This window comes from Exophiala viscosa (genome assembly GCF_022695815.1).
Source record: "Exophiala viscosa unplaced genomic scaffold EDD37scaffold_10, whole genome shotgun sequence".
Taxonomy (NCBI): Eukaryota; Fungi; Ascomycota; class Eurotiomycetes; order Chaetothyriales; family Herpotrichiellaceae; genus Exophiala; species Exophiala viscosa.
Window position 1 is genome coordinate 1,187,725 of NW_026944362.1, and position 14,904 is coordinate 1,202,628.

Consider the following 14,904-nt stretch of genomic DNA (forward strand, 5'->3'; position numbering starts at 1 on the left):
GATTCGACGGCCTTCCGAAACTGAGCCCTGCTCAGCCGATGCTGCACACGAAAGAACTCGCAGAAAAATCGAGGACTTCCGTCCCTCTGAACCCACCGGACTCCCAGGGTCAGACTGCCCACTTTTCTGCAAGCACGCCTGCCGACTAATCGGAATCGCCGGGTGACAGATCTTTGACATTTTGAGGGAAAACGAACGGGCCAATTGCTATGAAGACATTTTTCATTGACATCAAACCACATTGGATCACACCATTAGCCCTGGACAGCGTCATCTGGAACCTTCAATGCTTGCAGATCATCGGCTTTCGCTGTAGGAACCCTGCATGAAGGCAATAGGTCGAATTTTGACCACGAAGGCGACCACCAGCGACAGTCGGCGCTGACGACGTTGTTGAGGACTGTGCGACAACAAGCCAACGGGCTAGATTGCACCACTCAAGATACGGCGCACATCATTACGCCCATTACTTGCGTTTGAAAACGATGCCCTCCCCCTCGCAAAGCACGCCGCCAACGCGCAACACTATCAACCAGCGCGCGTCCCGTGCCAGGCGCAAGGATTATATTACCGAGCTGGAGCAGAAAGTGCGCGACTTCGAGACTCAAGGCGTACAAGCCACAGAGCATGTCCAGAGAGCTGCAAGGCGCGTTGCTGACGAGAATCGCGCCTTGAGAGAGGAGGTTCAAGCCTTGCGAGCAAGGAATGCTGAGCTGGAGAGCCTCATAACTACGGGCATAGCCAATGCCAGTGCGAATGGCCATGGCCATCCTGACTACCAGCATCCAAGCAACGAGCCAACACCAGCAGGGTATCCGACTACGACAACCCTTTCATCCAAGCCTGTGGAACAGCACTACCCATCACCACCACAGATACACGAGCCGCAACCGCAACCGCTAGCGCCGGCAGTGAGAGACGATACAATCTCGACGACAGCAGCGGTCAACCATCCCTCCGTTTCATCGGGGCCAGATATAGCCCATGCATCTTCCACAGGAAGACCAATAGAGCAGCTGCCTCACATTGCGAGTGGACTTCAACCATCAGCAGCAGGAAGCGACGTGGCTTCACTCTACTCCTATAGTGGAACAATTGACGATCATGTCGAAGACGATAATACGATGGTCAATGCCCCAGATCAACAAGATCTGATTAGCTGCTGTGTCGGGCCGAACAGCACGTCCTGTGCCCAAGCAGCCATGATCATCGCGAGTATGCGTGGGATACAACCATCAGACGAAACCCTGGAGATAGAGATACTACCACAACTCGGCTGCGGTGTTGGTGGCGGTGACGGTGGCTGTGGTCCGGCGAAGTCTGCGAGTTCAGCGCCCGAATTGAGTCCGAGGGTCACTTACAAAGACGCTCAGAATTGTACGGTCGATAATGTCAGGCTTTTTGGCATTCTGGATCAGGAGAGAAGCCTTACATGATTTTGTTTAGGACAAGCCTCTTCGCTCTTCAGCCGCAAAACCACCTTTTGCAGCGATCAGCCGGTCATTGCAGGCGTCGTCGTCGTCGTCGTCGTCGTCGTCGTCGTCGTCCAGAAGCAACAACTCCCTCGACCGAGCCCCTTGCTGCCCTGAAACAAGGACCCTTCAAATCAAGGCCGCGCGTGGTTACAGCGGTCTATCAGCTTGACTAGATCCGTACTCAACGTGGCATCTGAACGCCGGCGATGATGCAAGATGACTATTGGGGAACGGCTTAGGTTATTCAGACGATTGTCAAGATATCTTCACATGAAGCCTGGATAGCAATACGAGAACGACATCGCGAAGCATCAGACATTATTCGGTATTGCCCAGGTCATGGCCTGCAGCTTTGACGATTTAATTACCCCTATCACCAAAGACTGAGCAACTTGCAATATGATTGAGGATGGTACAAGACTCGGTCTCAGAGTCCTGTTTCTGGATCTGCACCGCACACCTGAGCACTTCAAGTCCACCGTCCCAAAAGTGCCATCACCAACGCTCCTAGGCACATTGTCAGAAAGGCTGCTTCGACTGTCCAAGCCTTCGCTTTTTTCATCGTGCTGCTGTACAAGAACTCGTGCGCGATGAGCTCGACGAGTCCAGTATATATCAACACACCTGCTGACACGGAGTCGAATATGCCGTTCACGATGAGGGTCGTCTGAGCTCCAGGAGGGTAGCTCTTCCGGACACCCAGTCCAATGCCGATGGCTATGGGCGTGCTGAGTCCATAACCGAGTGCTAGCATATACGGCGTCCACCTGGAATTTTTCGACCATGGCGTAGTTGCTAGTCTTGACCCAAGGCCGAGGCCTTCGAAGATTTGGTGGAAGACAATAACGATGAAAAGCGTGTCAAACTCCTTTCCTGAGACAGCAAGAGTCAGACCGATGAACACATTGTGGAAGATGACCCCAAATTCGAGGATGAAGATGGCGGTCATCTGGGCTTTATAGTCTTCGAGACTGAATGGGCTTGACGCAGATTCGATGTCGTTGTGTTTCTCACCAGGTGCGTGACTGCTTGGAGGTTCAAATTGGTCGAGCGTTGTTTGATCGACCACAGGCGGTTCGAGCTTCTCAGATGGTGCGATCTGGCTTGTGTCCGGCTTAGCACTGGCGGTCGCCTCGAGTGTATGTGGTTCTGTGTTGTCATGGACATGGACTTGGTCGTGATCATGATCATGGTCTTGTCTGCCGCCAAAATTCCCGTATCTTGTGACCAGCAATTCCACCCGAAGCAGCAAGAACATAGTAAGAAGAACAATGGCTTCAACCCAAGGATACTCCGTTATGACCCCAGCTAGGCAGCTATTTCTCAGGGCGTCCTCTGCCGGGGCCAGCAAGTGAATCCATGCCGTTGCCACGATCACACCTCCGCCGAAGTGCTTGCAAACGAAGAACACCCAGTCAGGCACACTAAGCCCTCCTTTTCGCCTTGCCCATATTGGGAACACCGCGCCTAATGAACTTGTAATCCAGATGATGAAGAGGGCGGCCACCCGTAGACCAACACGCCCATCGTACTCGTTGCCTACGGCACACGCCGGCGTGGCACTGGATGTTTGTTGCCGCGCTATCAGTTCTGCGAAGGGTCTGAAGGTTGCCATGTTGACGGACAAAAGAGTTCTGCTTGGGAAATGTCACCGACCAAGGTATGCGAAAAATTGATAGAAGAACGAGGTAATCATGTTTGTTAGCAGGTGCAAAAGCCTTGGATCAGAGGTGCCGACTTGCTCGAATGTCAGATTTGCCACGTCTTGCATATGCGGAAGGGACCCGAAGAAACGTCGCACCAAGACATGGAAAGAGACTGGGTCGAACGTGGACAACGAATGGATGGAATGGAGCGAAAAAACCTTCTGAACTGTACCAAACATCCCCTTGACATCCGCATTAGGCCGAGGTGAAGGGTAGGGAGCATACCAAGGTCATGCAGATTCCCATGTCTGGAAGGTGTCATAGACGAGATCTAAATAGTGGTGACACGACTTTGTTATTGACTGTTGGGCGCCCGTCAGATCAAGCATTGTGCAGCCTCACATCGAACCAACAGATTGTTGGCGCAAAAAGCACTCTTCATGCAGCCAGACAGGGACTGCAAATGTCTTTTTCTTGAGAACAGTCATTCCCGAAGGATATCCCAGCAATACCGGAGATTCTGGCAAGCTTACTGCAGCAGCCTTTGAAGTGTCCTCACTTTTGTACTTCTCCGCCACCATGATGTATCATATCACCACCACATCATTATGTACGTGCTGGCATCCCTGGTGCCAGATGAGGGTCGACAAGTCTTTCACGCTGTGGGTCAGGTCGCGCAGCGGTCAAGATCTGTGCTTAGACGCTTCTTTCCCTGTGTCCTGGTCTGTCCGCCCACCGCATACTTCATATGCTAAAGGTGGCTGTGACAAGGAGGCGACCTGTCTTAGGCCAATCCGAACAGAGCACCTGCTTCGCCAAAGGTCCGTCCCTTGGGCGTTCGCCGTGGGAGTTGAAGCATGCCTTTGTACCACAGCCAGCCCACAAGACCCGTGACGGCACAAGTGGAGGCGAGAATCTCGACATACAAGTCTCTTCGATGTTGAAGTCGAGTCAGTCTCAGTTGCTTCCGTCGGTATCGACCGTCGCTGCTAGCATGGTCACCTTTGACCTCCGAAACAGTATATGTCAACCCTATCACCGGAAAAGCGCTAACGCATCCATCGATGATTGCGTAACAGAGTTGCCCCAGACTTTTGTCGCCAGGGACCTGCCAGGGCAGGACTGGTTTTCTCGAATCCAGCCCCTTCTTTCGACCCAAAGCTTTGTCGGCGTCGATATGTGTTCCCAGTGATGCCTCTATCTGAAGCTCTGTCCATCGGTGTAGTCTGGAATATTTTGTCCGAAGCGCTTCTCTCAACCATCCTTGAGGCAGATCTGGCCTTGCCATAAGAGCGAGATAGCCCGCAGCAAGGCAATCCAAGCTGGTCACCGTTTCTCCCAAGAAATGATTCTTCTCTGCTAAAGCTTCCTCCATTGGCTCGAGGAAGTCGGAAGTAACAGCGTCCAGCCTAAATCTGGTATTTTGCGCATTCCGTCCCAGAAGCCCACTGACTGTTTCCCTTGGCTTTCTCAAAGATTTAGGAATATGCGCAGCCAGCCCGACATTTTCCTTCTTGTCCTCTTGCGCAGTGTCCACATCTAAACTGCTCAGCCCAAGGTGTTCTGACCTCGTCTTCGCCTTGTCTCGTAACTGATGTGGGATGGTCCAACTGCTTGGCCACGTCAAGATGTCTGCGAGTGCTTGTCTAGTGCAACTCAAATAGTTGTCGCTGCTCACATAGAGGCTTAGATCGAGTAGAGGCTGGCCCCGGGACTCAATGAAGGATGAAAATGCTGCACTATCGGCTCGTTGACTTTCGTCCAAGTTCTTGTCGAGGTCCCATTTGCCGTCCGAGGTATCCCGTAGATACGAGACTATCGTCCCGAATCCAGCAACCCAGGTGTCGCCATTGCGTAAGGCTGGGAGTTCCCCAAGTGGGCTCACCCTAGGCTCGCTCGATGGGATCAGAACCCATCCGTCTTGAGGAACACACTGTTGTAAATAGAGGGTGGTGGCGAGACACTGGGCGTCAATAGAGGGCAGATCAAATGCAGGGCCCCATATGTGCAGTTCTAACACCATATCTCCTCTGGAGGATGCTGCAAGTTGAAGAACTTGGTCATGGCTCGAAAAATGCGGAGCACGTCGGCTGGAACGCCGTATGATCTACCGTAAATCTGTTACGGCGAACCTGAGATCTGATTTACGCAACACGGAAACCGCTCAGTGCACGACAAGTTCCAGATTTCGTTTGTCTTAACATCTCACAAAGCGCTCAATCCCATAGCCTCGAGCCTGCGTAAACGCACGCTCACATGAGCATCACCAAGCTCGAACTAATGCATGAATCAACTTCATCTGGCGCGGTGCCTCGGCACAGTCTCAACGCCATCATTTCGCCGGCATCATAACGAGAGCTTGATTGATAGCCTTGCTCATGACCAGAACATCACTTTTACCTACATCAGGTCGGAACCTGACTCCAGCGATGATGGTACCTCACAAGTACCGGCGATTGCTCATCCAGCGGGCGTAAACTGTCTGGCAATCGACCACACCGAAGGCCGATACCTATTATCAGGCGGGGCAGACTCGACCGTCCGCCTTTGGGATCTCGAGGAGCGCGAGACACAGTCTCACTCTTCTGACTCATCGATCCCGAAAATTCACTCGCCAAAGGCATCCCTGACACGAGGCACGCCGTCCTCTCACACGCACGCCCTGACCTCGATCTCAATATACCCATTCGACCCGACACCTTCCACCCTGCTCACGACAAGCTACGACAAAACGCTCAAAGTGACAGCCATAACGCCCACCTCCCTCACTCCAATCCACAGCTTTGATCTCGACTTCATCCCTTGGACGCACGCACTCTCACCCTCACCAGACTCATCACCCTTGATAGCAGTTGGCACTGCCCATCCAGCCATCCGCCTCCTCGACCTCCGCTCCGGCCTCTCAACACACTCCCTCTCCGGCCCCAACGGTGCAATCAACACTCTCGCCTGGTCCCCTCGACAATCGCACATCCTGGCTTCAGGCTCCGCCGACGGCAAAGTTCTCTTCTTCGACATCCGCCGCGCGAACGCGGCATTCGCCTCCCTCGACCAGGACGATGCAATCGGCGTGATAGGCGAGTTTCCATCTACCGGCCTCGGCGCACGGAGTCTACATCTCGACTTCTCAACCCTTGCCCACAGTGGACCTGTCACCAGCATCCAGTGGACACCCGCGGGTGACAAGCTCGTCACAGCAGGCCACGACCAGCGCATCCGCGTCTGGGACGCCGCGACAGGCCGCAACGATCTCGTACACTTTGGCCCGCGCATCCGCAACGAGCGACAGGGCGAAATCGGACCGTTGATCTCGCCCGTTGGCACCCACGCGCCAGGTCGCGAGAGCTTATTCTGGCCCAACGACGACGGCCGCGGCACGATTTTCCAGCATCACTTGCGCGAGGGCCATCTACTGCGCATCCTGCGCACAGAGGGCGTCAAACTCGCTGAAGTCCAGGCCGCAAAGCGAAACCGCGGCGGTGGACGTGCAGGCACGAGTAATGTCGCGAGGCTGACGAGCGGAGGTCGGATCAATACCATGCTATGGCGCGTGAATGCACTTGCTGGTAATGCGATCGAAATGTACACTGCGCACGGCGACGGACGGATCTGTGCATGGGTGCCTACGTCCAAGGGAAGCGAGGACGAGAAGGACGATGGTGCTGGTGCTGAGACCTCAGAACCGACCCCCCAGGTGGCGACGACTGCGACTGACGCACCTCTAGATGATTCAGAGATCAGACGCAAGCGAAAGCGAGAGCTGATCGGCGACTTGGTGGAGGGCTTGACGAGACGGCCTATGCCATTTTCCTAATCCGGAAAGCTTGCGCTCACACAATGCTCAGAATCACAACCAAAGATATTGTCGTGTTGGGCGTCGTTACCCGACATTAAGCATTGGTATCCGTCCAGGCGAGTGTCGCCGCTATAGTCCATACCTACCTATGTAACCTGTACAAACATAATACAAGGACAATGCCCCAGAACACACTAGCGCCATCGCTAATCGCTAATGCTCATATAAAAAATGGTCTCTAATGCCAAACCAGGCCGTAAATATAACAGTGTCATTATCGTGATTTCCTCCAGCCCCAGCACAAAGGTCGTCCATACCATTGGGAATGAGACCTCACGTATCACACCGATCGTTCTAACCGTTACTATCGTTTGGGTACAGCGAAGCCATCCTTGGTCGCTATCTTGAACTTTGTATTAATTCCAGCTACCATGTCCAGGGCAGCCATGAATCCTGCACCAGGCACTTTCGAGTGCTGCACCGAGGCTGCCGCCACGGTTGCCCCGTACGTCGGAATGGGCCCTGGTGGAGGTACTGATTGTATCATGTATGGATTGACTCCCATCGGGTAACCGGGATAAGTCATGCCACCAGGTGAAGGAGACTTCCCATAGCCCTGTGACGTCCCAAAATTGGGTGACCCGGATACTGATGTCGGAGTACTCGTGATATTGTTTGTAGTGTTGAAGTATTGGCCGTAAAATGCAGGGACGCTCTGAGTGCCTGGATACCAGGAAGTGGAGGGCGGCATGCGAGGCTGGTTGAGGGCTAATCTGGGGTGTGAACCATAGGCTGTAGTTTGGTTGCCAGTGTTCTGAACTGACATTGATACATTTGGTGGCGCTTGCCGTTGCATCAAGGAAGGAGAGTTGTTGAGCATATTGGGTTGTGCATGCTGAGTATTATGGTAAGGCTGAGGTTGTTGCTGACTGCCCATAGGCTTGTCGGAGAACAAGGGAGGGATCGACGAAGACTCGGACAGCTTAGAAGGACCGTGTGGCTGAAGGCTAGAAGCAGATGGGTGCTCACGGCTTTGCGGTATTGTTACAGAAGTTGCAGCCGCCCTCGAAGCCGTCGCCATGCTGGATCCCATTGTATCCCTCAATCCAGCATCATCAGTGGCCCTTTCCAGGAACTCTACTATCGGAGAAGAGTACGGGGAGCCAAACAGCGAATCGCTGTCGTTCTGTCTCTGATCTCTCGACTCCTCTTTCTCTCTCCTCGAGTCATCTGTAGCAGGCGTTGATACTGTTTCGGCGCCAGGGGTCTGAGTATCTTGCATAAGCGGAGTTGCAGGCTTCGCCATTGGTGCAGGAGGAACGGATCGTGCAGGTAGAGGGTTCGACACTGATCTGGACGGTGTCTGCTTACCATCGCTGCGAGCGGCTTCGGTAGTCAACTCGTTCTTCAATTGATTTGCCGGCGACTTCGATAGCCTATACTCCGCTTGCTTTCGTGCCCATCTTTCTCGAAACCCTATAGCCTCGTTCTCCGCTCTCTTCTTTGCTACCAGCGATGCAATCAGGTTCGGATGGCTTTTCAATGTAGGTGTTTCGCCCGGCTTGAGAGCCGGCTCCTTGGCTGAAGATGGAGCCGGGTTTGGGTTGCTCACACTGCGTGCTTGAGTGCTAGAGGTCGCAGTGGCCGTTGAAGGTGTATCTGAAGGCACCGCATGACTTGCAGAGTTCTCTGGTATATGCCTAGCCACTGCCGAATATGCATTGGCCTTTGGGACGGGCTGAGGCCAGGGTTGCGCATCAGGAAACGACCGCTTATGTGGTACGAATGTTGTCAGGGGAGTATATGGGCGCCGTGACTGCGGCGATGGCTGCGTACTAGGTCGAGGTTGGGATTGAGCAGTGTTGTTTAGAGACGTTGTGGGCGCGTGAGACTCAACGTCCGTTGCAAGGGAGCGTGATATGGTGGAGAAGTGTTGTAGTGAGGCGGGGATCTCGAAGGCCACGCGTTTCTGGGATGCAGAGGGCGAAGGAGTACGCTTCCTGCGCGTCATGGTGAGATGTCGAGGACATCAGCGAGGCTCATCGGGTTATGGAGAATGAGCAGGAGACAGGGCGGTGGCCTGCGAGGAGACTCGACGTCGAAGGAATACGAGTGAAATGACTTGTGTGATGGAGATCCATGTGCCTTACGAATTCGTATTCAGCCCGGATGAAGATCGATGGTGATGATCTCCATTTGCTGGAGATTGACGCGAGGCGCAGGAAACTGGACGCAAGCGAGCGAAAGAAACAAGGCCGGAGTTCAAGCCTTTTCACCTGAGAGAAGCCTGGAATTCCATCATCATTTTCCCCTGTGTTTTCTCTCCTCCTTCTCGCCAATGACGCGGATCTACTGTAACTTATGCAACCTCACAATCATTTGGTGATCCTGAAGCAATCTCAGGTCATCAGCAAGTGACTATCAACGGTATCTACTCGTTGATCTTCCCACCCCAACTCTGAGTCCGTGATGAGAATGTTCACCTGACATTTCTTCGTCGCCAGGACTAACGGCTGTTTCTTGTACGCAACCTCGAATAATACTATATTGTATGGTATACCTAATTACTCTGAGATGCCTTACTGTTTATCCCTCTTTCTCATTGTTTGCCATCACGAGGAGAACAGTATGTTTTGAAGACAGGCGTTGTCGACGCGCCCAAGTCTGCTCTGAGCCGCAGCCCGTGGGTAACGTCCATGGTAAATGCAGGTGCATACCCATAACTATCAGATCTACAAAGATCGGAATGGTCCATCCAGATTCAGGCGCGTTGCCGAGATCTCCAGACTCGATTGACGGTCGGATAAGACGATGGACCTGAAACAGCAGAGGTGGGCGCATCGAGGAGAACACTGCCGGAATGCCTTTGATTGCTCTAACCAGTATTGACTTCATGCAGTCTTACTGAACGTGGTCCAGATTCTCATCCACCAATGCTCGGCTTAGGATGCCTGTCTTATTCTCACCGGGCGAACGGCCTTACATTATGCTGCCAGGCCTCAAGCCCTGCTCTTTAGTTGTGCCCTCAAGAAGTCATTGGCGACTGGTGGGCATACGGAGACGAAAAGGCCGCCCAGATCACAAAGCTCGAACACATCGAGTCATACAATCTACATCGACACAGCATCCCGCTAACTCCAAGCCCACATCATTGCCCTTACGTACCCCAGATTTCGTCGATCCCCAGTGGATGGTTGTGACACTTTGAGGGGGAAGCGGGGACGCCTGAGGTCCTATGCCAAATCACATCTATTCATGCACTCGGCTCCGCTTCTGCCAGGATGAGGAGATAATCGTGGACTTACCATGGTGCATCCTTGCAAACACCTTGTCCAGAACAAGGGGAGCTGCTGCTAACATCCTTTTCGCCGGATAGCCGTCGGCTGTCGCGGCGGGGCTTTCAGTGTATAAGGATGGTTCGACGTCCTGACACCTAGCACCTTTCGCTTGCACGTCCAGTGGTCTTGTTTATCGATCTTTCCCAGTCACAGCATCTGTACACAATATGGGAGACCCGTCTGACGGTCAACAGAAACCGGAACGTATCTTGCACCGAGATCTCTTCGAGTACGCGCAACGGTCTCGCACAGATGGACCATATGCAGATGATCTCGACATTGATGTTCTGATTGTCGGTGCTGGCTTTGGTGGGACCTTCCTGCTCTATGAGATGCGCAAAGCTGGATTCAAGACTGTTCTGTATGAGGCTGGTACCAGTTTTGGAGGTACGTGGCGCTGGAATGTATATCCAGGTATGGCCCAACACCTCTTTTAAATGGGGAAGCTGAACACGTAGGTGCCCGAGTCGATTCGGAAGTACCTATCTACCAGCTTGCTATCCCGGAAGTATACAAGACTTGGACTTGGACCACGAACTACCCAGACTATCACGAATTACAAGCCTATTTTGACCACGTCGATAAAGTGTGCGGTCTGAGCAAAGACTGCGCATTTGGTAGCGTGGTCACCTCTGCCGAATTCGACAAAGATGCCGGAAAGTGGGTAGTCAAGACCGCTGACGGACGTACCGCCAAATGCAGGTACTTGATCATCGCTGCTGGCTTTGCTGCCAAGCGTTACATCCCTGACTATCCGAGCATGGACAAATTCAAAGGCATAATGCACCACTCATCTTTCTGGCCGCCTGAAGGGGTGGACGTCAGTGGAAAGAAGGTTGCGGTCATCGGCACCGGTGCCTCCGGTGTGCAGATGATACAGGAATGGGGACCTCAAGTCGAGCAGCTCACCGTCTTCCAAAGAACACCCAACCTCGCCTTGCCGATGGGAAAGAGGGACTTGACCAAGGAAGAGCAGGAAGCACTTTATCCAACCCTTGACGAAATGCTGCGTATGCGCGAGAAGAACTTTGCGGGATTTACCTATGATTTTGAGGAGCGCAACACATTCGAAGACTCGCCCGAAGAACGCGAAGCTGTGTACGAACGCCTGTGGAAGAAGGCTGGCTTTGGCCTCTGGCTGGGCGCACACAAGGACTATCTGTTTGATATGAAGGCGAACCGGTGTGTATACGACTTTTGGCGCCGGAAGCAAATGACACGCATCAAGAATCCAGAGAAACGCGAGATATTGTGTCCCGCTGAGCCGCCTCACGCATTTGGTATCAAGCGTCCATGCCTCGAACAAAATTTCTATGAAGTCCTCGATCGAGACAACGTAAGCATCGTCGATATCAGCACCAAGTCTGGCAATGAGATCGCTGAATTTACTGAAACCGGCATCAAGACAAAAGATGGCAAACACCATGAGCTCGATGTTATTGCGCTCGCCACAGGCTTCGATATCACGACAGGCGGTATGACCAACATGGGTCTCAAGTCCATTCACGGCACGACCTTGCGCGATGAATGGAAAAAGGCCGCATACACGTATCTCGGCACAACTATCTCAGGCTATCCAAACATGTTTCACCTTTATGGACCACACGGGCCAACCTTGTTGTCTAACGGTCCGTCCAGCGTCGAAGTTCAAGGGCGCTGGATTCGTGATGCCATCAAATTGATTGATCGCCAGGGGTGGAAATACGTCAACCCTACGCGCGAAGCGAGCGAGAAGTGGAAGCAGCGTATCAACGAATTAAGCGACAAGACTCTCCTTCCAACCACGAGGTCAACGTACATGGGCGGTAGCGTGCCAGGAAAGGCGTTTGAACAGGTTAACTACGCTGGTGGAATCCCGGAGTATGTGAAAGAGATCAGGCTGGTGCTGCCGAGTTTCTCAGGGTTTGAAACGGTGGCAGCTTGAACCAAGAGCACAGCGGGAGTTGCCTTGAAAGCGTCATGTACACCGATGCGAGTGCAAATTTGATGGCTCGGAAGGTGAGAGTGACCTGCCTAGAGGAGCTGTATCTACAAGTCTAGCATGTGTTGTAGTTGCGCTTTCGCAGGAGAATGTTGCTTTCATCACAGCACGAGGATGTTCTCACTCAGTCTGAACGCAATCTTCCCCAGATGTGATCTCCGCCATTCGAGCTCACAACAAAGATTAGTACTATTAGTCCGGCTCAATTGTACTGATGATCTTGAAGTCTGTCGATCTGTCCGACCTGTCAATGTCGGTCCCTGCATGAAGAGGTGTGGGCTTGGCATAAAAATGTACTTTTGACCCGTTGAATGATCATAATCTTTCCTTTCTACTTGGTTTTCGCCATAATCAGCAGCAATGATCGATCCAGCGCTGTGATCTTCTCTGGGTGAGTAGAACTCAAGCATCGCTTGTCTCCTCTGTAGGCTGGAAAGGCTTGTTCGAACGGCTGGGCTACTGGTATCGGAACTTTCACGGCGAGTTCGACCTACTCCAAGCGCATGTTGACTTTACTTTGAGGGCGGGTGTCCATGATGCCGAAACCGAGTCGGCGGCGGCGCGACTTGCGAGTGCCTCAGACTCCAGGCACAGCTTTGGTACCGGACAATATGCAGGGCGTACAGGCCGCGGGCAGAAAACCAAACTTGCAAGCTCCCTTACCCGAGAGGCGCGCACACTACTGCGGATGGCCATGCCGGGCATTTGAGCAGAAGACTTCTGGTTCTATCTCACTTTCAGCATGCCAATTTGATGCTCATCCGCCATGAGCGTCACTCGACCCAGTCTGCCAGTGACATGACAGTCATAAGATTCTGGCATTATCGCCTACGTGCAACACAGCGTTCATTTGAATGCAATCACTATGAAAGGCAACAACATGAGCGGTACCCTTGGAGCTGTGGCCCGGCTATCCCTGAAAACCTCTGTTGGCCAAGTGTGGGCATGGCTCTTGAGTGCAGAGTGTTGTACCATATTGCCACACCCAAAGAAGGTGAGTCCTGCCGTTCCACTGGTCAGTATCACACACCCAATTAGGTAGGCCACTCGCGTCGATTGTACCGTCGGAATGCAATGAATAGCTATTGTTCCCATACAATTGCTATACATTAGTGGAGCCGTGCCATGAATCGGTGTATACTTTCTATTCATGAAAATCCTAGAATCAGTGAGGACCTCTTTTCGTCCCTCCCATATAATCTCCCTCTCTCTGCCTTTTTTCAGAAATTCCTCTTCTCTTGTACCACAAACAACACATACACCAGGCTTGAGCGTTCTCGACAACCCTCAACGACACTTCAACACAACAGCACTACCAACGACGTCCTCCTCATCAACACCACTTACACTACAACAGTCTTACAATCGACACCCTCCCCGTCACCACTTCTTACATCTCTCGACACTCATCTCGATACAACTCTCAGACACAATGCCTGCCATCAAGAAGGTCGCCATGGCTTCTCCAACCAAGGTCAATGCCATCAAGGCAACCTTGGAGAGGGCGCAACGCTCTCGAAAGGAGCTTGCACAACGCATTGAGACAAAGCCAAAGCCGGTGGTCGCCGTGCCAGCAAAGGGAAAGATCATCAAGAAGAACCCTCCGTTGTCATCCCTTTTCCACAAGCCAACTCGTCCATCGTTGTTTGCCCCCCACGCCAATAGCAACGGCATCGACGTTTACAGCAACGCCAGTACCTACAACGTCGACAAGGGCTACGACCTGGTGCGTCCTTCAGCCAACACGAGGAGTTACAAGATGACCGAGAAGCACTCCTTGAGGTCATCAGGCTCCAAGGGCTACGCCTCCGTCACGATCACGAGGACAGCCAGAATGCCAGCTTTGCTCATCGCTCCTCGTGCCGAGGAAAAGTCCTGCCTCAAGAAGCCAGAACTTCTGGCCGAGTGGATGGCCGAACAGGCCTTGAAGGAGAACGTCATTCCCAAGGAGGCATTGTGATTGTCATCTGTCTGCACAGCAGCAACAACAACAACAACAACAACACTCTGCTTTCTTTCTGCAGTGAGGTGGAGAAACAACTTAGGCGTACGACTGGAATGAAATGAACAGCAATTGGGCATTTATGCAATGGACAGCCTGGAGTTCAGGAGGACATGGGGAAAATGACTTGCACATATAGATTGATCTACAGAGACAGGTGCTTGACTGTACCACCGTCTGCACTGGAAATGGTTATCGGGTAATTGAGCATGGAGTTTATGGGTACCATACAGACATGGTACAAATCCTATTGGCAGACAGGACAACATCAGCGAAGTTTTGGGGGTATGGGATACATACTGATCGTACATTTGCCTGGCGAGACAGGAACAGGCAGGCCACTTCGCTGACACACACTGGAGGCAAGATAGACAACACAAGAACCTATCCCTTATCTCTTCTTTTGATTCCTTTCCGTCGTGCCTGCAGCCGCAGCTGTGTGCTCGTAGCCAGCCTCGCATAGGACTGTGAATTGTGTTGTGCTTCGCCAAGGAGATTCGAGACAGGTGAATACATACTGCCTTGCAATATTGCAACAAATGGCTGAACCATTGATACGACGCGGTCCTGATGCAAGTGAATACACCGTGATCACTGCCTCTTCCTGATAATTCGCGCCTGAAGTGGTTGTAATCAATTCATCCTGCTTCTGAATTTCATCTTCCA

General features: G+C 52.6%; 6 protein-coding genes across 6 annotated transcripts; 3 read left to right on the forward strand and 3 right to left on the reverse strand.

Annotated features, from left to right (window-relative positions):
- Positions 1-334: 334 nt before the first annotated feature.
- Positions 335-1,690, forward strand: EDD37DRAFT_129096 (uncharacterized protein). The gene is made up of 2 exons (XM_062809406.1): positions 335-338; positions 399-1,690. Exon 2 carries the CDS (start codon positions 486-488, stop codon positions 1,434-1,436), a length of 951 nt encoding a protein of 316 aa, XP_062667576.1. The 5' UTR covers positions 335-338; positions 399-485; the 3' UTR covers positions 1,437-1,690.
- On the reverse strand, positions 1,691-3,252 carry EDD37DRAFT_129086 (Zinc/iron permease). The gene has a single exon (XM_062809405.1). It carries the CDS (start codon positions 3,088-3,090, stop codon positions 1,945-1,947), a length of 1,146 nt encoding a protein of 381 aa, XP_062667577.1. The 5' UTR covers positions 3,091-3,252; the 3' UTR covers positions 1,691-1,944.
- A 500-nt stretch (positions 3,253-3,752) lies between these two features.
- EDD37DRAFT_129077 (Tom37 C-terminal domain-containing protein) lies at positions 3,753-5,293 on the reverse strand. Its single transcript, XM_062809402.1, has one exon. The coding sequence runs from the start codon at positions 5,142-5,144 to the stop codon at positions 3,906-3,908; it is 1,239 nt and encodes a 412-aa protein (XP_062667578.1). The 5' UTR covers positions 5,145-5,293; the 3' UTR covers positions 3,753-3,905.
- A 1-nt stretch (position 5,294) lies between these two features.
- Positions 5,295-7,108, forward strand: EDD37DRAFT_129078 (DNA excision repair protein ERCC-8). The gene has a single exon (XM_062809403.1). The coding sequence runs from the start codon at positions 5,406-5,408 to the stop codon at positions 6,933-6,935; it is 1,530 nt and encodes a 509-aa protein (XP_062667579.1). The 5' UTR covers positions 5,295-5,405; the 3' UTR covers positions 6,936-7,108.
- EDD37DRAFT_129265 (uncharacterized protein) lies at positions 6,927-9,195 on the reverse strand. The gene has a single exon (XM_062809407.1). The coding sequence runs from the start codon at positions 8,926-8,928 to the stop codon at positions 7,282-7,284; it is 1,647 nt and encodes a 548-aa protein (XP_062667580.1). The 5' UTR covers positions 8,929-9,195; the 3' UTR covers positions 6,927-7,281.
- A 922-nt stretch (positions 9,196-10,117) lies between these two features.
- On the forward strand, positions 10,118-12,258 carry EDD37DRAFT_129081 (cyclohexanone monooxygenase). Its single transcript, XM_062809404.1, has 2 exons — positions 10,118-10,669; positions 10,714-12,258. The coding sequence occupies exons 1-2, from the start codon at positions 10,423-10,425 to the stop codon at positions 12,177-12,179; spliced, it is 1,713 nt and encodes a 570-aa protein (XP_062667581.1). The 5' UTR covers positions 10,118-10,422; the 3' UTR covers positions 12,180-12,258.
- Positions 12,259-14,904: the final 2,646 nt, after the last annotated feature.

Excerpts from the sequence above, each read along its gene's own strand:
- EDD37DRAFT_129096 (XM_062809406.1), top strand. The coding sequence starts at position 486 with ATGCCCTCCCCCTCGCAAAGCACGCCGCCAACGCGCAACACTATCAAC.
- EDD37DRAFT_129077 (XM_062809402.1), bottom strand. The coding sequence starts at position 5,144 with ATGGTGTTAGAACTGCACATATGGGGCCCTGCATTTGATCTGCCCTCT.
- EDD37DRAFT_129078 (XM_062809403.1), top strand. The coding sequence starts at position 5,406 with ATGAATCAACTTCATCTGGCGCGGTGCCTCGGCACAGTCTCAACGCCA.
- EDD37DRAFT_129081 (XM_062809404.1), top strand. The coding sequence starts at position 10,423 with ATGGGAGACCCGTCTGACGGTCAACAGAAACCGGAACGTATCTTGCAC. Across the intron at positions 10,670-10,713 it reads GCGCTGGAATGTATATCCAG|GTGCCCGAGTCGATTCGGAA; the intron begins GTATGGCCCAAC and ends CTGAACACGTAG.
- EDD37DRAFT_129265 (XM_062809407.1), bottom strand. The coding sequence starts at position 8,928 with ATGACGCGCAGGAAGCGTACTCCTTCGCCCTCTGCATCCCAGAAACGC.
- EDD37DRAFT_129086 (XM_062809405.1), bottom strand. The coding sequence starts at position 3,090 with ATGGCAACCTTCAGACCCTTCGCAGAACTGATAGCGCGGCAACAAACA.